Consider the following 22,103-nt stretch of genomic DNA (forward strand, 5'->3'; position numbering starts at 1 on the left):
GTAGCGTAACCAATGAGAAGCGGCCTCTAGGTCACGAGTGCAGTTGTAATGGCGGCCGCGTGAGATGTAAACAACGTATCACTTCACACTTTTAAACGACGATAACTATTCAATCGAGAGGAATATCGCTTCGTATTAAATTGTGTTAGGTAGAGAAGAATTGCGCTGATTAAATACATACTTTACAACTTTTACTGTACACGTATGGAAGAATATTTTAGCTTTTCAATTGTAAATATCGTGCACTCACCATAGACGGTGTAACTCGACGTACCTGTCGTGCTGCATGTATTATACATTGTAATTGCAACAGATAACGGAAATGTTCCATAAAATGCTTTGGTGTAAAGTACGATCTGTTATAAGATTTTTGGAAGCATTTACATAGCATTTATGCTAGCAAAAATGTTAATGGAAATGCTTTCGTCTAAAACCGGCTTTAGGCAAAACACGTAATGCGCGTATTTCAGAATTTAAGTTTCCCATTATTATTGTTGGTCACTGTATACTGTACAACCGTAAAGGCTGCTTGCAGAAAATATTCCCAACTTCACTGTCGAATGTCCTTGAATTGCACTCTTCCAGTTAATTATTAATACACATATGTAGAGATTTAAATGTGCTAGATAAATGAAACATTTTCTTTTCTCTTAATAAAAAACAGATATAATCATGATTTCCCAGCACAGCCCCCTAACATTTCCATAATATCGTATAGTGTAATTATAATCATGACGAGTCATATTACTTCATGTACTCCACATTTCCCTACCCTTACACCCACATGAAACAATGTGAATATGAGAATTTATTTGACACGTAACCTTGTCGTGAGGAAAGGTAAAAGCGTTCTAGAATAAGTTGGAGGCATATTTTGCAGTGGTTCGAATCCAACTTCAAACTGCGCATGTGTACCTCCAGTTAGAGTATCGTTTTTGAATATGGCATCATTCAAAAGCAAGTTCCCGGGTTCGAGTCACGGCCTGGACATGGTGTTCTTTGCGAGTGTCCTTGCATGAATTTCATCTAATAATGATTCATAATCGTCGCGTTTAGCAGAAAAGTGACGTAAAATAACAAAAATTGACACTGAATTCTATTAACCCTACTGAATCCTATTAACCCTTCTGAACCTTATTAACCCTTCTGCTGACTGCGTTATTAATTGACAGATTCTCCTTCATTTGAACAGGTATGTACATTGTCAGGTGTAAGATTTCTCCACACCCTTTCCAACGCCTTCCTAACACTCCCCTCCAAACTGTAGGATTTCTTCCTGGGGTCTAATTTATGGCCATATGAACCATCCCCCAAATTAAAAATTCTGGATAATACCCTAACGTTATCAATTTTTACTTATCCTCTACCTTCCCAAAACCCACAGTGGCCGACCACCAAAGAAAAGGGTTGCCACCCGTGTCTGGGAAGTCGTTAGAGAACCACGCCCTCGACGAGCTCTCAGCGAGTGGTCTTCCTTCCAAGAAGCTAATGGCCTCTGAGGAATATTTTAAGAGTCCAGGGGAGAAAAAGTCACTGACCTCCTCACCACGGTCAACTGATTGCCGCATAAATCCTCTTAAATAGCATTCTATGCAAATTTTGACATTCATTGTATGCAATATTAATACATAATTACTAACTGTACTCCTGGCAGCTTTACGTTGTTATGTCATTTCATCTGACATATTCTTAGTAAACATAATCAGTGTTCGTAATCGAAGCCTTCAGCTACCGAAAATATGAGCTACTGGAGAGTTTTTTGTCCTGTTTTAGAGGCTGGACTATATTCAGAGATATTGATCATATTTGACCACAATATCAAAGGTTGCTCACGTCTGATACGTTGCTCATCTGATAACGTCCAAGGCATGCATAAATTCAGTATGACAAGTCGGTTTATGCAAATCTTCAAGGTCGTCAACTCTAGTTTTTTCTTCTGTCGAAGTTTAATCTGATAAGTCTGTTTCATTGCTTTTTGCATAAACATTCTGTATACATCAAATCTCCAGATAGACTAGTACCTAAATGTCGATGTCGTTTGACAGGTACAGTTGAAAGTCAAGTGGGATCCTTCCGGGATATTAAACGAGAACTATAGATGTTGTCATATGGAAGCCTTTGATATTGTGATGCACCTTTATGTATCTAATTAACCGCATATGCGTAGACTTAATTTAGGCCAAACAACCGTTCTAGAATTGTAGAAAATTGCGATGATCTTCTTGTGTTCAGAGTCAGGCACGTATCGGGGGGGGGGGGGGGGTTCGAACCAAGTGTCTCAAAATAATAATAAATAATATTTTTATTACAGGAATAGGCAGATGGACGGTATAAGAATAATGATATTCTTTATTCATTATCTAGCTTACGTGTAGTATAGGTCGGCAAACTTTATAAAAAAGGAACTGCCCTGGCAAGGAAATTAGTGTCAAATGGATAAAGGATTGAAAATCTATTGAATATCAAAAAAGGATATTAGATACAGTTGACGAAAAGTAAAGTTCATGGTAATATTTTATGAATGTTACATTGCAAGTAGTAATAAATCTTGCATAAATCTTCTAACTTACTGTCATTTAAAGTCGTATGATCACAATATAATCCTTTTGTTCCAATAAGTTTGGAGGGAAATAAATAGCTCTCGATTAAACAACAATTATATTTTCATTATTTAATTTTATTATTCCATTATTTTCATTATTTAATTTTTGTACTTGGTAAATCTTTCTGGACCCCTGGACCGTCCCCCCTAAATATGTTCTTGTTCAGAGTCTACATCACACATATCTAACAGGCCCGCCCTAGCAAATTCAAGAAATAAATATTTACGATTTTAAAAAGGTATTCTTCCATAATTATATATTTGACTGCACTTGTGTACATTTTCTTCTGCATATTGTTGATACTAGAAATGTTTGAATTTTTCATTACCTAGACTTGATCTCGCTGACGATCTTTAAATGTATTAAGTAATCGTTAAGTATCTTGTGTGGAACACCAGTCGATTGCTATGTTAGAGATGAAGAGAGAGAAGGAAGGGAGTTATTGAAACTGAGTAGTTGAGAACAATGTATTGCAAGTAGAAACAGGGAGACCAAAAAAGAAAGAAAATACGAACAGAAACGTGGAAGCGGCAAAAGAGGGAATCTAGAACAGAAAATAAGACGTGAAAGAGAAATAGAGTACGGAAGAATAGAAAATAGTTTGGAGGCTCTAGGAAGACTGGAAGAGTGTGAAACGAGAATGAAATAAGGTGTGCGAGAGAGAGAGACAGACAAGGACATAACACAAAAGGAGAGATATGATAGCAAGCCAAGAAAGTAAAAGATGGAGAAAAGGCAGGAAGAGGAAAATTTAAACAGGTAAAGAAACTTACATTTATAGTTCCACCCAAATTTATCAGCAGTTGCGGCGATTAGGAGATTAAGGTGCAGTAGACCCTCCAGTTTTTGCCTCTTAATGGTAAGCCTCGTCTACCTAGAGAAAGTAAACTTTTCTTCCCCCCAGTTTCAGCACTCAGTCGCCGCCACTGTTTATCAGTATATACCTGTTCCTCCCGCTTAAAATATGATGGTGCCCGAGTGCAGTAACTTGTTTCCAAATATGAAATGCTTCTTCTTTTGAAATTAGTTCTCTTCACTGAAAAGTAGTTGCTCTCTGTGTGATTCTTCGTATTTACATTGCAAATGGTACGCGTATATCAGCGGTTCTCAAACTTTTTCTCATTGTACCCTTTAGTCGTAACTAAACGTCTAATGTACCCCCTCCCCCCATAGGATTTCTCCGACTAGTAGGTTTGAGGGATTTTTTTTATTTTTATTTTTTTTCCTGCCTGATTCGTGGCATTCGGGCTGTATGTGGAAAGATGGTAGACAAATTAGCATTAAAGTCCTATGTTTATTATTTTATTGGCCGTTTCTACGTTTACAACCTTTATGATTAATTAAAGAATTAGAAATGTGGAACACATGTATGCTAAGAAGTATACAAAACACATTCATTTTCATATATTTTCCAAAAGTTATTGAAAGAAAAAGTAATGAACAAAATTAAGTTTGTGAACAAACAGTCAAGCACAATTTTGGAGTTCTAATTGTAAATCCTCAGAGTTTCTAGTGAGAAGAGTGTGCTTGCATAGCCTGACACAGTTTCTTGGTGTCTAGTTGTGCGCTTGAAACTCTCAAGCCGAGATTCGGCTCCAAATTTAGTCTATTATAGATTTCTAATTAGTATTTTATTTCAAAACCTATGAAGAAAGGATAAGTGTCAGTGACAAAATAAAGCCTTATTTTCTTGTTGAGTGTTAATGCAATGAAGTATGCTCTATGCATCTGCAGCAGAAATGTTGTCGTGTGGGTATCCTCGACATTTCTCTGATCGCGTACCTCTTTCAAGTCATTCATGTACCCCTGGTGGTACGCGTACCACAGTTTGAGAACCACTGCTCTATATCATTGGGCGTAGCAGCCCCCCGCCCCACCCCATGGCGGAGTGGTTAGCACAGCGCGCTACGACGGGTTTGAATCTCGTCCTGGGCATGAGTGTTGTTTGTGAGTGTTCCTTCATTATGTCTTAATCTTCACGATTATCCAAAAGTTGCTGAAAAGCGAAGTAAAATATACCAGATTAATCAATATTATTGGGCGCTCACCAGAAGGGTCAAGTCGGAGATGGTCACTTGACTCTTCCTTCTTTCTTTCATTGGTGTCACTCATCCTTTTCGTGTTTTTTTCTCCTTATTGCATTTTCTTTACTAGATTTTCGCCTTCCCTTTTCCAGGCTTAGAATCTTATCATTCTTACTCCTTTTCTTATCAATCATTTCGTTTCACCTACCTTTTCTCCCTCTCTCGTCTTCTTGTCTTCTTTCATTACTCTTTTTTTCTTTCTCTCACTCAATCACTTATTTTATTTCTTTTTACGCTTCTCTCTCTCTTTTTCCCTTACAATTTAATTTATGGTTACCTGCAAACATGGCATCATTCGAATTTCAGCACGTTCCCACTTCACGTTACACTACTTTATATTTTCATAAGATTGTTTTTCCGTGGCCTTACATTTTCTAGGGTACTCATATTTACATTCAAAATTCTACATAGTGGTCTTGAAATAGAACTTTCTTGGCCTGTCTTGGCAACAAATTTTTCAAAAATGTTTTTCCCCTCAATTCTGAAGGGGGGAAAAGGCTTATGTGGACCCCTCCTAGAGAGACAGTAAAATCTTCCTGTGAAGTCCACACCCTGTTGTCAAGTTTAGGTTAAATTAGTGTATGGGATAGAATATATGAGACACAATTGGCTAACCGTATCACAAAACTATTAGAAATATCTAAATATATTCATGATTTTCCTTAATACTCCAACAGGATTTCCAATCTAAACATCTAATGTTCGAGCATTGTTTTTCGAAACGAGATATTTTTGAGAGGCATTAGTGTTGCATCAGTAGAGCGTTCAACCCGTTTTCACCGAGTTAGTACGCGTGAGGTCTCTGTGTTTGGATAATGAGAAAATAATGGAGTTGAGAGACTATTACGTCAAAGTACATATTAAGACACCGTTTTCCTTTCAAGAAAAAATAATCTTGTATGCGCTCCCACTTCTTTTTTGTCATGTTTTGTTTGAGGCGATAGGGTACCTAACTTCTAACACTATATGTTAAGTCCTGAGTAGATGTATTTTTTTAGTAGGTGATGTTGTTTGTCGCTATTGCTTTGCAATCGATGGATTCCATACTCGACTCCCACTACTAGGGTTCATTTCAGAAGTTCTAATCTCACAAACTTGAATCCCAATCTCTACTAGCTAATCTCTTGCTTAAAGTGGTTCAATAACAAACTTTGTTGAGCCATCTTTATTGATCTTGCACACACAACAACAAAACTACATTTCTTTTCTTTGTCAGTAATTGTACAGTGGGATCTATGAGTATTACCCTGCAAATTGTCCATCACCATGTTTATCCACTTTATTTGACCTAATAAGAGCTTCAAGAATTAAAAGAAAACTCAAAACAAGCTGGTGACAACTTCTGCACCAGCATACATAAAAATCCATCGCTTAAAAACATATAGGATGTAAGATAAATTTTAATGAAAATAGTCATGGACAATTTGCACGGTAATACTCATGGATCCCACTGTACAGTCATGTACAATTTAGCAATTTAAATTTATTTAACTGCTGAAAGGAGCCTGTAAGATTATTACGTTTTATTTAAAGGTAAGATAATTAAAAGTTACACAAAACCCCACGCTTAAAAATAACAATGCCAACACTTAGAACCTTCACATAATCATTGTATTGAGTTAAATGAAAATTTAAATACCTATTGTACATACAATCAAATAGTGTGTTGTTGGTTCATACCGTATAATGTTGAGCTCCTATAATAGGTGTGTAACCTTAGGTAAAAGTTATAGAATGTCTTATTGTGCACTCGATAATTTAGAAATACATTTTTAATCATGAGTTCCTACTTTCTAACATGCTTTTCTAATATATTATGGTATTCGTAACACACTCTAAAAAGTCTGAATTTGCAGTAAAGGAATTATGTGAATGTTCTCTGCACATTCTGGATCGTATTATTCATGGTTTTGTTTCATGTAAAACTTCGTAGTTTTATTCCTATATTGGTAATTAATTACCAGTAACAAAGTGTGTGACTGGAACCATTTATTAGTAAAACCAAATCGCACAATTGTTTTTCCCAATTTCGTAAACATGATCTTTAAAATCTAGTACAGTGGGATCCATGAGTATTATCGTGCAAATTGTCCATCACCATGTTCGTGCTCTTTATTTGACCCAATAAGAGCTTCAAGAATTAAAAGAAAACTCAAAACAAGATGTTGATAACTTCGGCACCAGCATACATAAAAATCCATCGCATAAAAACACATAGGATGTAAGGAAAAAATTAATGAAAATAGTAATGGACAATTTGCACGGTAATACTCATGGATCCCACGTACCTTGTTCAGTAAAACACCTAAATCCCTGACAGTGTACCGATGCTAGCACAGTTTCAATTGTGAAATCTCGCATTCGACTGTACTTTACATCCTTGCTCAAGAAGCTGGTGGAAATTTAGCAGAAGATTTTCTTTCAACTCCTTGCGAATTTTTTCACCAAACCATCTTTGCACGCGTAGATGGCTCCGTTTGCAAGCTGTTGCAGGTATCTTCCGCTGGGGGTGTTTCCGATTGCCCAGAGCCAAAGGAAGAAGCGATAGCAGGGAATACAGCAAAAAGAAGAGCTAAAGAATTACGGCCAGGATGAAGCATGATTGTTCTTGCTCCCTACGCCCTTCCTGTTACTGGCCAGTGGTCAGCGAAAAGGTCTCTCTGTGTGAAGGTCTAGGTCAATGGAGCTGTGAGCTGTGTCCGGTTTTATGAAGTTTAGAAAAACTGTACAAGGGGAGGAAGATCCACGTTTCCTGTGAAACATGCGTGCTTCAGTGCCCCCTAGAGTAATTTCTCAGTACTCGTTACATATACAACAACGTGTGAACTACACAAGAGCTTTCCCAGGCCTAGAAGCGCTGACCGATAAATTATAATATGCAAGCGCGGGAAGGTAAGAAATTGAGAGTAAAAAGTAACATTGTGTCTTTCCATGGAGTGTGTCGAGTTGGTGTACTCGATTTAAAGTGCCCCGAGTCAATTACGTAAGCTTTTTTTCGTGTTCAAATTAACTACGCTCTCGGGTTGTATAGGTTTATAAGAAGCGTCCTCTTTCTCTGTTTTGCCCTTGTACACACAGAGAATGAAGATAAAGTTTGAAGTAGAAGTTATGGCAAGATTATTCTAAAGTTCTCCCAATCTACAGCCTCAAATATATAAAACATTTGACTTCATTCGAACTTTCTGTGCTTCTAACTCCCTCCCCTTGCGGTACTCGCTTTTTGTGCAAGAGGACACTCTTCGACAAGAGTTTTGATTGCAAAGTAAAGAGCTCTTTCATGCTTCAGTACAAGTTCAAAAATCCATCTTTTGCAAACTGACATAATTGTTTCGGTCGGTATTTGTCCAGGCCTGGATTATTTAATGTCTGAACTGAGAAAGAAATCTTTAGTTGTTTGAGTCTTCACTTTGCTTATCCTTGGTCAATATTTTTGTAAGGCAAGCTGGATCTTTTTTTTTTACCTCCAAGATTTTTCGGCGTGAAAAGTAAATTTTCCTGCAGTGCTTGTGGGTTTGCAAGGAGTAGCAATGAGAGGCATCGTGAAAGAGCCTCTGCAGTGTTGCAAAGCAATAGTGAAAAAGTATACCAACTGACAATTGTGATTCCTCAAGCACGTACAGTCGGCTTGGAAAGGCAAACTGTCCACTACCAAGTACTTTTTTCCATGCGCAATACGAGGATCAATACGAAGCAATAAAACGACAGTGAAACAGTGTCTAGGCTTTGACAATCTTTTTGCTTTTTCACTCGAAATAGTTTATTTTCTCTTGCTGTTTTTAATTTTCTTAATCTTTGTTCTTTTCATGTTCCAATTTATTTATCTCTTTATTATTTATCTCTCTCTCTTTTCAAACACACACACGTCAATTGCTTGCTCCCTTCTCTAATTATCGCTGTAATTTTCAAATTTGCTTTTTTTCTTGTTATTTCCTCTCTCTTTAATTCTCTCTCAACTTTGTTTCTTTTTCCTAGTCTCTCTTTTTCTTCTTTCTCATTCTCGAAACATTCACATCTAAGTTTAACTTGCATATACAGTAACCTGAATAAAAGGGAGAAACCTAAATCTTGAAATACTCGGTTCCTTTCAATGTGTTATGCGTCTTGCATAACTGGATGGCGGCGGCCGAGCTTCAATAGCAAGTTCGCTGATCGCCGTAGACTTAGGCAGCACACATAACACATTGCTAGGAATTGAGTATCGTACGTGTCTCACTTATATTGCGGGAGATTGTACGTATACTTACCTCGAGAATCGAGACAATATTTTCTGTTCTCTCTCGCACCCGAAAGTTCCAAAAACCAGCCCCGGCCTTGCCATGGCCACTTTAAGTGTTCCTTGATCAATGTAATCTACATACCATTCATTTTCATCGTCGCGATTAGCCAGCCAAACGTGCAAGAAAAAAGGGACTCAAAGTAAGAAAAGTTAAAAAGAAAATAATAATCTCTTCTTTCTTATCTATTAAAAGATTCACTTCTAAACTTCGTAAGTTGATACGAAGTATATATGTTTTGGAAGCATTTTCCTGCATTACTATGAATGTGTCTTTCAATTCAAATTTTAACAGGCCTATTTCTAGCAATGCATGTGACAACGATGTGCGTACACTGCTGGTTGCTTCCGAAAAGCTGAAGATTTGAATTAGCGCCCTTTTACTGCAGCGTCACGATATCTGCGCATTGGAAAATACGCGAACTACACATTCTTCCAATTTCTTTAAGCAAGCGACACTAGCGCCACTGCTCCCAGTCCAGATATGCAAATATAACAGTGGATCTGGATCCGTACAAGCTGGCGCATATTCCGGTTGCTCGCCCTGGTTCCATGAGTATGTGAAAGCAGTGGCGGCTGGTGGTCTGACTTTATGGGTGTGCACTTGAGCCTCGCGTCCAGAAGAGATATTTTATCACCGCTCTCAAATACTTGCTCCCTTTCTTGCGTACAAAATGATGCTAAATGTGTTGGCAACCCACGTTATGAGCACCTTTAACTGAAAATGCGGCTATGGGAGAGTTTTTTTCATGAAAAATATAAAAAAAATATTAATGGAATATCTGTGAATTTTCCGTCGATCATGAGAAGAGCGATGTTATTGGTTATAGATAATTCAACAGACGAGCACACGGCGACTTGTGGAAACGTTTGATGTTTTGAAGGAGATAGTATCCAGTGAATAAGTACGTATAATAAGAAATTATTGCATTACAGATTTATTTGGGTGTGCACGTGCGAATAGGAAGAAGCCGCTACTGTGTGAAAGCACTAAGTTCTATACATCGAAAGATGAATAACAATCTTATACACGTTAGTCTTTTTTTTGCAAGTACATGCCAAGAACTAGAAATCGAAATAAAATAAAACTAATGAACTGCATGTCTGCAACACAGTAAGCTTAGAATTATATCCTTTAAACAAGTAATTACGTGTAACGCTATTTACTACATTGTATTTAAAAGCTAGTAATTTTATAAGTTTTAACAGTGTTATGCAATACATTTCTCACAGGTGTATTTAGTTTCAATTGCCTCTTGATAACCAGCAATTAAAAAGACATTCCAGAGATACCGCTTTTTAATTCGAAAAAAATGCTGCGCCTGGTGGTACCCATCTGTATGTATTCACCTTGGGGGTAAAACCTGAAGAATTTTCACACGAACAGAAGCACATTTCGTTCTTCAGATTTCACTTTCATGGAACATTGAACGTACTCGTCATTTTGTTCACGTTTGGGCAGATCTTATGTCAAGACACTAGGTTAAATATTCAATTCAAACATGAAGCAAAATTTTGATTTTCGTACAAGCCTGAAAAGAAAAAAAGAGAAAAAGATCCCACACCAAGGAAATATAGCGTTTGAAGCGAAAGGACTCGGAATTCACCGAAAATTTGCATTGCACGGTATATATTCACTTTATCACAATAATTTGCAAATATAATAGTCAAATTAACATTCCGAAGCTCTTATCGTGTTGTAGTATAAAACCGAGTAGTGTAGATAGAAAATCGACCTATTACACCAATATAATATTTCCAATCCGATTCGGATATCACAAAAATTCACCTTCTGATAGCATCGTGGTAACGGTCGCATTGTAATCAAGGAGTTCCGGCTTCGAATTCCGGTGGGAGCAGATTGCACAGTGGTTTGGATCCCACGTTAACCTGTAGTTCCAATCCCGATTAGCCTATCTGAACATAAAAAGTGGACCGTAAACAAACTTTAGATACCATCGATCTTCGCTGCAACACAGTTATATGTGTATTTGCCTTATTCCAAGCTCAGTGTATATGCTCTGTTATAAGTTTTTGGTTACTTCCGGCGTAAACAATATTTCCTTCAGTTAGAAGACGCTTCCACCCTTCTATGCATATATTCTAACTCGTTGGGTTAACATCTTGTTCGAAAGAGAAGAGAGAGATGAGAAAATGAAACGTTCAAGAAAACCTTAAAATGAGGCAGAAACTATTTCGTAAATGAAACAAAAATAATTACAGCTCAGTCTTTCTACTTGGCGGTTATTTTGCGAAAGATAAACACTTTCCAATTATTTTTCCCTCCAAGAAAACGAGAGAGACCGACTCGGATGCAAAATTAACAGGAGAAATTACGGCAGCGCCCGTTAAAGACTAATCTAATTTTCCGCATTTTGGAAGTTTGCTTTCCATTCTAATTAAGGTCCCACCCGATGGGTCTGTTTTGTTTGACATTTAACTACCCAGCTATTATGACGTCAACGTTTCCGTGGCAACCGAGCTTCTTCAACGTGAGATGATTTGATAGTCGGCACCCAGATGTATGTCTGTTTCATTCGGACACATTTAAGACTTGGGATTTCAATTTGGTATTCCAATGTGTCTGGTGAAGTCTTGTCCGATGTTAGACTTGTAGCAACTCAACATGTACTCCATTACTTGAAAGTAAATAGAAACAGTTAAGTTTCGGATAACGATAACTGTAACTATATATTTTTTGAAACGAGGAACTTTAATTCAGTTACGTTTTACAGATAACCAGTAACAAAGTTAATGACTACTTTTACAATTACTGCCTTATTAGTCCTCGTGGTTGGATTTGCCTGAAGAGGCAGAAGAGTGGCGTAATATGAGGAAAATGCAAATGCACAAGGAATTATCCTTGAAATTGTCCAGCCGGAACTCATATCCGAAACCTTCGGTAGTGAGATCATGTGTCAATCACTAAGGATACTCGGTTACTGAAACGGCACACGAAGAATCCTCTGCAGAGTTTTGTGTTATCTTGGATTTTGCCATCGTACATTCCGAGTTCCCATACAGCTCAGCATTTCAATAATTTGGTTTGAATTCTTAATTAGGGGTTTGATAATGTGTAAATTAACGTCGTTTTTCATTTATGACAATAGCCCTTAATATTATTTTCTTTCCATTAAGGGGTTTCTTCCCGTATTATATGACAGACTCGATTAGCAATTGTACTAACATACCTAGTTATAATTTTGAAATAAATACATTCGGGGGTGTGCGCTTATTGTCCTGGTGTCTTAAGTTTAGACCAGGACGTCTGTCCCGCGAATGTTGTACGGTTCCCCCGTTTATTTTTATCAACTTTTTATTTATTAACTCTTAATATGGTTTACAATATGTTTGTTACAATACTTTTTTTTTTGTAATCAAGTACCAAGTCTGTTCTGGTAACCAGTACAGGCTTGATTTACATGAGGCGTGAAATGTGAGATTTCTCTTTCTTCCTTTTTGTTTATGGTTAGGTAGGTTATTGTTCCGGAAAGGGACTACGGGACAGCCTTGATTGGGTAAGGATAGGGAGTGAAGTTTTAGTGGATAAGGAATTGGTAGTACTGCTGTAGCCTAAGTACAGTCCTGGGAACTTCAGGGAACAGGGGGTTGCCTGGGATGTATCAGGATGGCTTGAATGGAAAGGGGGGTTTAGATTGTTTAGCGAAAGGTTTTGTGTCACTGGTCCGGTGTCGGTTGGTCTGGTGATCGGAGACGTGTCTGGTTCTGCAACCTTGCTGATCTTCGCAACTCAGCTGCTGATACCGCATCTGCCAGGTCATTTAAGGTGATGTAGTGCTCTGACCGAAGGAGGTGGTATGTTTCATAGTTTGGGAGTTAATAGTTTGTGTAAATTAGCGTCGTTTTTCATTTTGTGGCAATACCCGTTACCATTATTTTTTTTCCCATTAAGGGGGTTTCAAATTGCTGTAACATTACAATCAGCGTGTTCGAAACGAGACGGTGAACAGTATGTTTGCATTTGTTCGTTCGTCGATTTCATAAACATCTGTCACACGTGGCTCTTGTAATTATTGATATTGTATGACACTCGAAACATGATGGGGTCATTGTAGAATGTACAGTCTTCAATTTCAGTTTGCAATTATTGGAAATTCTCTGCCTTGGCAAGTTTGTAAATATGCTGTCTTCTTACATCACAAGTTATCATTAATATTTTGTTCAAGAAAAGCTCCGAAGTTGTTGTTTTCAAGTCTTGTAGTGACTGACAACCCTGCCACGTCAGACTAGAAGTTGCGTTAGAGCAATCATTCGCTGTGTTGGGTTGCATACACACAGGTTAGATTTTCAGCGCTTGTAATGTAGAAACTAAGCGCTTTCGAGGTAGTGATAATGAGGAAAAGTTACTTGTCTTTATGATATCTACTAGCATCCAACAGTTGTTGAAGTTGTTTTTCCACCACCCAATGTATACAAAAAAGCCTATTAACGTATTTTTCTTTCAGGTACCGCCGGAGTAACGTGGGAAGTGATTTCCATAGTTGGCCTTCAAATGTTCCTGCTAGTCATTACTATTGGAGGAATTTGGTTCTTCGCCCGTCGAATGAAGACGTGCCTTGTGGAAGAGAAGGTAAATATAAAATGTTTACATTACTATCCTACATAAAAGCACTTCGGTAACGCCATTATCGTTGAGGTAAGGGATGACATCACGTTCGCTAGCGAAATCAGTTAATGCTGATGTGCCGTAAGGAATATGGCGAATTGGACGGTATACTTCCGATATTGCACATGCATCTTGTGCGCATCAACTTGACGTTGGCTAGAGCCACCTGGTGAGAGATTCAAAAGTCACAACGCTTTGTGGATCTTAGTCCATCTTTGCGATGAAATGATGGTGGACCTTTTAGTTATTAGATTGCACGATATAAGCGTGTATACACTAATATTATATTAGGTAAGTGCAAAAGTTCTACTAGTTTTTGGTGTGCAGATAGAAGTGCAAACAACACAAACTGTAACTCACCTAGGATTGTGCACAATTGCCATCGCAATCGATAACCTCTTGACATGTTGCTGGTAGGAGATTAATTCCGCACCGATAAAATTCCTGAGGTTCGAAGTCGAAGAACTGTTATAAGACAGTTTTCATAGCCTCCACATAATCAAGGATTTTCCGAGAGAAGGAATTCTGCAACGCGAAAAGCAGGTGGTAGTCTGTAGGGGCAAAGTCAGGAGAATAGGGCGAGTGAAGTAAAACATCCCAATCAAAGTCCATTAATTTTTTATTTGCGATGGCAGCAGCATATGGCCTGACGTTATCAATTAAGAATCTATAAAGTTCTTTCGTTATTTTACGACTCCTGAATTTTGTTTATATGTTTCTATGTATACAACAAATATTGCATGCATTTGAATATACAGTAAAGCCTCGTTAATCCGGACTAATGTGGGGGATAAGTTGACCGGTTTAACGAAAGTCCGGATTAACTGAAATAACTTAAAAGAACACTAGAAAGTGCATTAAAACTCCGTTTATAGCAACAAAACACGTTTATTATGGTGTATTTAAATGGCATAGGCCTAAATACACTATACAGTACAGTACAAAGTCTGCGGGAAACAGAATTTCATCAGTGGTTGACTGCCTTTTCTTTGGAAAGTTCTCTTGTTGACTTCTAGCCACATTAAAAACATTGCATTCTGCTTCTTTTTTTATTATTTTTCCTTTTGCCTGTCCGGATTAAGCGAAGTCCGGCTTATCGGCGTCCGGATTAACGAGGTTTTACTGTATTGTCCATTGATGTAGACTGAAATTGTGTGTTTAACTTCCTTTCTTTTATGATAGCATGCAGTTTATCTTCTCTACCCTTGATATACTTTTTTTCCAAAAATGTACTATTATTCAAGTCGATACTTCGGCTCTCATATGTTGTAGTGGTTACGTGGCCGCCTGTAATCTAGGGATCTCAAGTTTGATCCTTCGTGGAGGCACATTTGAGTCTGAGTATCTCTCAAAACAAACTTCGTGACAAGTTGATAATCTCTTTATATATATAAAAATGGATGTATATATGTGTGTATAGGTATGTTTGTTTGTTCAGCAATAACTCTCGAACGCGTGGAGCGATTTCAACCAAACTTGGTACGCGTATCACTTGCAAGCTGGAAAGAAATACTGTGGGGGTAAGACACCCCTGAAACCTCTAGGGCTGGGGTGGGAAGGGGGAGACATGTAAAAATAATTAAATTCCGCAATAACAGACATCCGTGACTCTATGCAATCTGCACAACCATAGTGTTTCTCGTGTTGTCTAACATTCAGGCTGTGTTGCGAATGGAATCCATAGTTTTCGTGACACTCCCAATGTGGTTCAACTCCAAGTTTATCACCTATCGGCATGGGGGGTGAGAGGGGGTGAAAAATAAAATGCCACGAATGACTTAGATTAGTGCCGAATCAATAGTTTTCGGAGTCGGTAAGCTAATTGGTGACATTCACGATCACATTCAAAATTAGTTACATTTTACACTATAGTTACAATTAATTATTTTCCTGTCTAATACAAGATTTGGATAAATAAATACCCGGGCAACGCCGGGTAATCAGTTAATTTTTAATTTTAATGGGAGTTATACTTCAGTTTGACTATTTTTATTATTATCTCAATAGGGTTACAAACGATCTGGTGTTTCGGGTGCTGAACTCAGAGCGGAGCTTAATCCTATGATACAATGGAGATGATTTGTTATGTATACTATGAAATACCTTATTCAGGTAGATGTAATGTATTCTCGAAGTGACTGTGGGTATGTTGTAAGTCTAGCGTAATTGTTGTGAATTATTTTCCATTTTCTACCTCTTGGATTAATCGCGACTCTGAGGATGAAGATGAACAGATGCAATGGATGATGGGACAAAGTTCGAATCTGGCACCCCTGACTTCGCAGCACGTGACGCAGTCTTTATATCACTCCATTCCAGTAGATCGATCCTACTATCCAGAAGTTTGTGATAAGTCAAGTGTTTTTTCACTGTTTATATGCTCAAATAGTAAAGAAATTGTAATTCTTTATTTAATTTTTCAGTAACTAGTAAGTAACAGCATTTATAACCCTGTTTCTCTCAACTTTGCAGGAGAAAACGCCGCAAGAAGAGACTTTGCTTGAAGAAGCCAGAGACACCTGGTGTTCAAGCGAGGAACAAGACAGTGCTGGCGAAAGAACTGCTCTTAACACGCTCCGTGAGGTGTAATTTCTGCGGCGAAAAAAAGACGAGAACTTTATGTGAAAGGAAATATGATCAGTGATAAGTATAAATATAAATTAAATCAACACAGGACAACTGTCACTGGATGCTTTATAGCAGTAATTTATTTTATGATAGACTTAATTTTTACAAAGTAGTTCGCTTTGTGACAAAGACAGTGCAATTTTTAATAATTGTAATATGTGCCACTGTTGCTTTATTAAGCTGCATAGGAATAGAAATAGCAAAATGTCCATTATACACATATAGCAACCATACTTCTATTTTCCGTTTTGGAATTTTTTCTGATGTGTGTTTATAATTCTAAATTTGAATTCGTTAACAACAGTATTTATTCATTACGAAAAAACTACATTTGTATCAGTGATAACGGTAGGGAGGTGCATGTAGAAAAAAATCGTAATTCAACTTTTATCCCAATGAGGAATATTTCGGACTTTTCTCTCTCTTTTTCCTTCATATTCACAACTTGCTGATTATCGAGGTGAATTACAAACATGTGGGGGGCCCCTAAGACACTTTTTGTGTTTGTCTCGTGTGATGTACCTCGGAGGCTCTTGTAAATTGGCACATAACAATTCCAAGGTTTTTAAATGATATCTTTTTAAAGATAATTAAATAGAAACCAACGCAAATGTTGGAACTTAATGGCATAAAAGTATTATAATAATAACACTATTATTCTTCAGAAAATTCAAGTGTTTCCATCACGTTCACGTGACGTCATCCAGTCTCTTTCCATTATTATACTGACGGATTCATCTGTATAAATTCCACCTTTGTGTTTGCTTGCAGTATCATCAATATACACTTGTGTTCCCTTCCCACAAAAAGGAACTCTTAGATATAGAAACAGCCTACTGTATCAAGAATTGAGAGGTGTTTGCATAACTGAAGTCTAGAGTTTGAACTGGCGAAAATAAAACACCTTAATCCAACATTTGATAAATATCTGGGCGTCCACTTTAATTTCTGGGTTGATTTACAGTGAGATTGTTGCGCACTGCCGATACAAATCTCTTAATTATTAAATGATCATGGAAAAGATGGGGACAGATTTTAGTTTTCTGCGAAGAGCCTCTACAAAATCTACTCGTTCCGCATGTGAAAAGTTGAAGGACATCAGAATAAACATATAGCTTAAGTCGAAACTTGACGGAACACAACACAGTACACATTTGAAAGAGCTCAGGTTGCGTAATACATCTATGCATGAAACTGAACGTAAGTTCACAGATGAAGTAGAAGTCCTCTCTGTTTAATGGGTCGGAGATCAGACGTTTGCGCTCCAGAGGTTTAGCAACAACTTTAAATTTTAACCCTATGGCCTTCAATCACCTAATCAGGGTAGATAAAAAATCAGCTAGTGAGATATACGAGTTTAGAAATTTTCTGTCCTTTTATGTACTGTGAACCGTCTTTAAAATCTAACATGTACCATTTTAGAAGTTAATGTTGAGTTGGTACGCACTTCCAACATATTACACCTCTCCTTCTGCAGTTTTGTGAATTTTCCCAATTATTGTTTGTTGATTACCTAATTGTGTAATTTCATTAGTGATTAATGTAAAAGACAATTAATATTGTAAAGTACCTGCACATTGAGTTAATAATGCCAACTAGAATAGATGTGATTTTTGCTGAAATGGAACTGGTCAAAATAATAAGAACTTAATGAGCTGTAAAATTATTTTTAGGTAGTCAGTGCCGAAATGACAAGTAGAATCTGTGATAAAATTTATTGTTGCCATTTTTATTACTGATCTCGATAATTGATAATGAAAATTAGAAGTAAAGGTGATGAGTTTAGGGTAAATTTATACACGATTATTTGATGTAATTGCTAAAAGAAATCATATTGGTTTTATTAGTTGTGGTGTATATTTATGGCACAGGTACTATTATACACATGAGTGTGATCCAGACATGTAATAATGCAAAATTACTTGCATTGTTGTGTTTTATTTTACTTTCGGTGTTCATGTAGCATGGTAAAAATGTAGTTGAAATACTTTTTGTCTATTTTCCACTGTTGTTGTTCATGTAAAAGTATATTTTTGATTCCGTGTTTCAGACCTGTTCTTTGTTAGCCAGGTTAGAATATGAAGCTGTAACAATTAATTAATTAATCATAACTGAATATCTGCATAGGAAAAGCTAACTGTTTATGTTATCGAGTTGATAAATGTGTAAATATGAATTGTTTCTGTAGTTACCTTTGTAAAATCTTTAGATTGTAATTAAGAATCCAAGAATCTGTATTTCTCCTCGACCCTCGCAAGCAACTAAAAGACCCAATTTCTAAAGCTAGAGTTCCTATCCAGTGAAGCATGTTAACAAATAGGTACCGTTCCTCATATGTATGTTAACGGACATGTCGCTACATAACTTAGAGTTGGATGGACAAATGTTACCAAGCAAATTGTCAATCACCATGTTTATATGTAAGAATATGTAAAAATCCATTCCTTAAAAACACATTACAAGAGAAAAATACAATACGTGTATCTCACACTGTACATCTCTTAGATCAAATTCGATCATTATTGTTTCTCTATCTCTTAAAACTGGCAAGCTATTGACACAATCGCAGAAGGAAATCCATTAGTCTTTTAACGACCACGTCTAGATCTTCTTCTTCTTTATTTTATGGCTCACACCGCGTTTGCAGTTTCTAGCCAAAGTTGCTGAGTTCAGGTAGATCTGCAGCGAACTAGACGGGGCCAATACAACTCTTAGATAAACATGAGTTTAGAAAGAAGTATGTTGTCACTATGATATAATATGCCACTCATAGCTTTGTCTTCCTTAATAGTGAAGGAAACGATATGAAGCATGTTGAATGGCAGTGCATAGTGTTCAGTGGGAAAGAAATGAATCTACGTTGTAATGACATAGTGTCCATTAGTGGCTGCAATGTGCCTTTATAGTTCCATACACCGCAGTGAAAAACTTTAAAGCATATTTTTAACGAGTATTAAAACTGGTTTAGAGCAACACTGTACATCTATGTGCGTGACTGTACTCTTGTGCTTCCATGCGTATCTCTATCTCCACATTTTATACTCTATAAAAATATAAATTCTTGTACTTTCTTCTTTGGATACATGCTGATTATGCCTGTAAATTTAACTTAAGCTAATTGTACTCCATTTTAGTACGAGTGTCCTGGAGTTGTTATAATAATTTATGCGATATGCTTGCAAGGATATGTAAATAGCAGTATTAAGAAGTTAAAAATCTTTTTTTATATAAAAAAAAGCTTCTACTTACAGATGATTATTTTTCTGACAACATCTTCCTTAATGTAACTGTTAGTTGTAAAATAGATATAGTGCATTTTCTTATGCAGTGGCTGTAGTAAGTAGTTCGTGTAAAAAAAGTTAACAATATTATTAAATAATTATTAATAAGATATGTTGTTTCATAATCATTTTGTATACCCAAGAAAAATGTATTTCAGTATTGATATTTTCAGTTATACTTGTAATATTTTTTGTGGCCGAATTGTTGAGTGGTCGACTCACAGTCTCGCCAATGCAGGTTTCGAGATGTCCTGATCTGGGCAACGGGATTTCTTTGTGTAAGCCGCTTCCTTTGGAGCCAACTTTGGAAGGGCAAGGCATTTTCTGGACCTAAATTTCTCATATAAGTATATATATACACATATACCGTGCGTTCATTTCGATCTGCAGCCGAGAGATCGGGAGAAGCGTGGCGGGCGGCGCTGACGGAGATGCCGACATTTGCGGCCTGTAATGCCCGCTTATTTTTATAGACATATGCAGACATTTATATAAATATAAACGGTTGGGCGGGAACTTTACGTCACATACCATGAAGAAGTAATAGGATCTGAGCTGATTATGTCCTTTGCGATTAGTCCACTCAGAATTGGTTCACTTCATCAAATGATTTACTAAATCTCATCAATTTACATTGTCGAATTCATAATTTGAGGTTTTTTTTGTTTTTCTTTGTTTAGGTACAACATCTTCACCGTAGAGGAAATTATGCTCATTTCTTTGTTTTCCTTGACCCTGTACATCCAGGGTCAAGGAAGTCAGTAATAAGGTGTGTTATATACAGTGTACGTACAACTATAGATTGAATTGTATCTTCTCCAAATATGATGTATAAAGAAACAAACTGCCGGAGAACTAAGTGAGGTGAGTGTACAATTTTATATTACTATTATAGTGGAACCACAAGCAAAGAAACCTGCGCAGACTCGCGACTCCTGTGCACCGTACTCCAGTGTGGAGGGGAGGGGGAGAGTGGAGCATGCTCTCTTATAGTCCGAGTTGAACGGAAGAGGAGGAAGGTTCTTTTTCTTGTGGTCGCTCTTGTAAGTAAGGGGAACTGTGATTGGCCATTTATCTATTTTATCACTTCTTCATAATCTCAATTGACTTAAATGGCCGGAAGAGCAAAGTAAATTTATCAAATATAAATACAAACACGTACCGTTTAATAAATAACCAAAATGGAATGAAAAGTTAGCAGTTTGTATTTTTATTGCTTTATGTGAATATGTAGGGAAAAAGCGAGAGTGAATTGTACACCAATGGCAAAGAAATGGTAGGCGAAGTATTTACCAGGATTATACTCCCTACATTCCTGCTCATAATAAGGAGTCGAAGGTATCTTGCTTAAGGATCTTTCTTCGATGTAATCCTAAAAGTTGACTTTTCAGATTACGTACATAATCTTCTGGGCGGAAATGCGCACTGCAGATTCTAGCATTAGCATGATTCACGTTAGCGTTTCCACACGAATCCAAAGCTCGGTGACCGAAGAATCCTTTTGAAAAACGTATATAACGTATATATTATGTTCAACGTACTTGGAAGATGTATCTTGTGCTGAACTAAAATAAATAATAATAACAAGTGGTGTGCGGTATCTCGGAAAGTCGGGACCGGGATAGGAAAGAAAAATGCCGTCCCTATCACGACTTGAGCAAATGACTTCCCTAAATTTCTGGATCCCGAGCAGTCGGGAAATACCGAATGGTCATTTTAAAACGGTATCAATTCTTGACATTTTCTACATTGCAAGTGTGTGGAACTTATCGGAAATTGTTAGTTTTCATTCCAGAAATGCAAAGAAAATCAGTTAAGGTGAAAATGAGAGTTTGAGATTTTCCGACTAGTCGAGAAATTGCGAAAATTTCCCGTCCCGAATGTCGGGATTTAAAAAAAATTCCCGTTCCGATCAAAAATATTCTGTCCCGCATAACAATAAGTACCTATTTATATTTATTTTCAATTTGTCTGAAGCCACAAAATGTAAATGGGTGGAAATGCTCATTTGTGTACTCGATTTCGTGTGTTCAGTTTCTGGCATGGTTTCCTATGTGCATAGTGCAACACTAGCGCATAGATTTGCAATTCATTTCATGGATAAATTCACCTCTTACCGTCGTTTCGTCATTACGAGTAAACAACGGATTGGCCCAACCTATACTTCTAATAACCTTGCTCAGTAAGGCCTTTGACACGGTGCAGCATGATTTATTATTAGCTAAAATTAAATATTACAAATTTTCTCGTACAACTTTAAGCTGATTTCGATCATATCTGTCTAACGCGTCAAAGGGTCATATTGCATAAATCACCATCTCACGTATCTCAGCCTATAATGCTAAAAGCAGGTGTGCTACAGGGATTGATACTACACTCTGTAAAGAAAAAATAGCAACACTTTCTCGGATATGGTTTTCACAAGATTCATTAACCAACACCCCCAGTTCTCTTCTATTTTCATTTATTTTTTTGTTTCAATGCAAGAGTCTCCCTCTGGTACTACTCTGTTGCATGGAGGCCGATGAGTGCTTCGTGCGATGCAAACTTCCCGCCTGCACAATGCACCTCAAAAGCAACAGAGTAGCTAGCACCAGACGGAGCCTC

At 37.2% G+C, this 22,103-nt stretch overlaps 1 protein-coding gene across 1 annotated transcript in view; it reads left to right on the forward strand.

Moving 5' to 3' along the window:
- The window catches only part of LOC145989028 (uncharacterized), a 204,316-nt gene extending 184,710 nt beyond the window's left edge, over positions 1–19,606 (forward strand). Inside the window, exons 5-6 of the mRNA XM_083124326.1 lie at positions 13,427–13,551; positions 16,060–19,606. Of these exons, the coding sequence (XP_082980452.1) occupies positions 13,427–13,551; positions 16,060–16,176 (242 nt within the window). The 3' untranslated portion in view covers positions 16,177–19,606. The remainder of the gene's footprint in view (positions 1–13,426; positions 13,552–16,059) is intronic.
- Positions 19,607–22,103: the final 2,497 nt, after the last annotated feature.

The sequence above is a fragment of the Lepisma saccharinum genome, chromosome 6 (genome assembly GCF_977018435.1).
Source record: "Lepisma saccharinum chromosome 6, izLepSacc3.1, whole genome shotgun sequence".
In the NCBI taxonomy this organism is placed as follows: Eukaryota; Metazoa; Arthropoda; class Insecta; order Zygentoma; family Lepismatidae; genus Lepisma; species Lepisma saccharinum.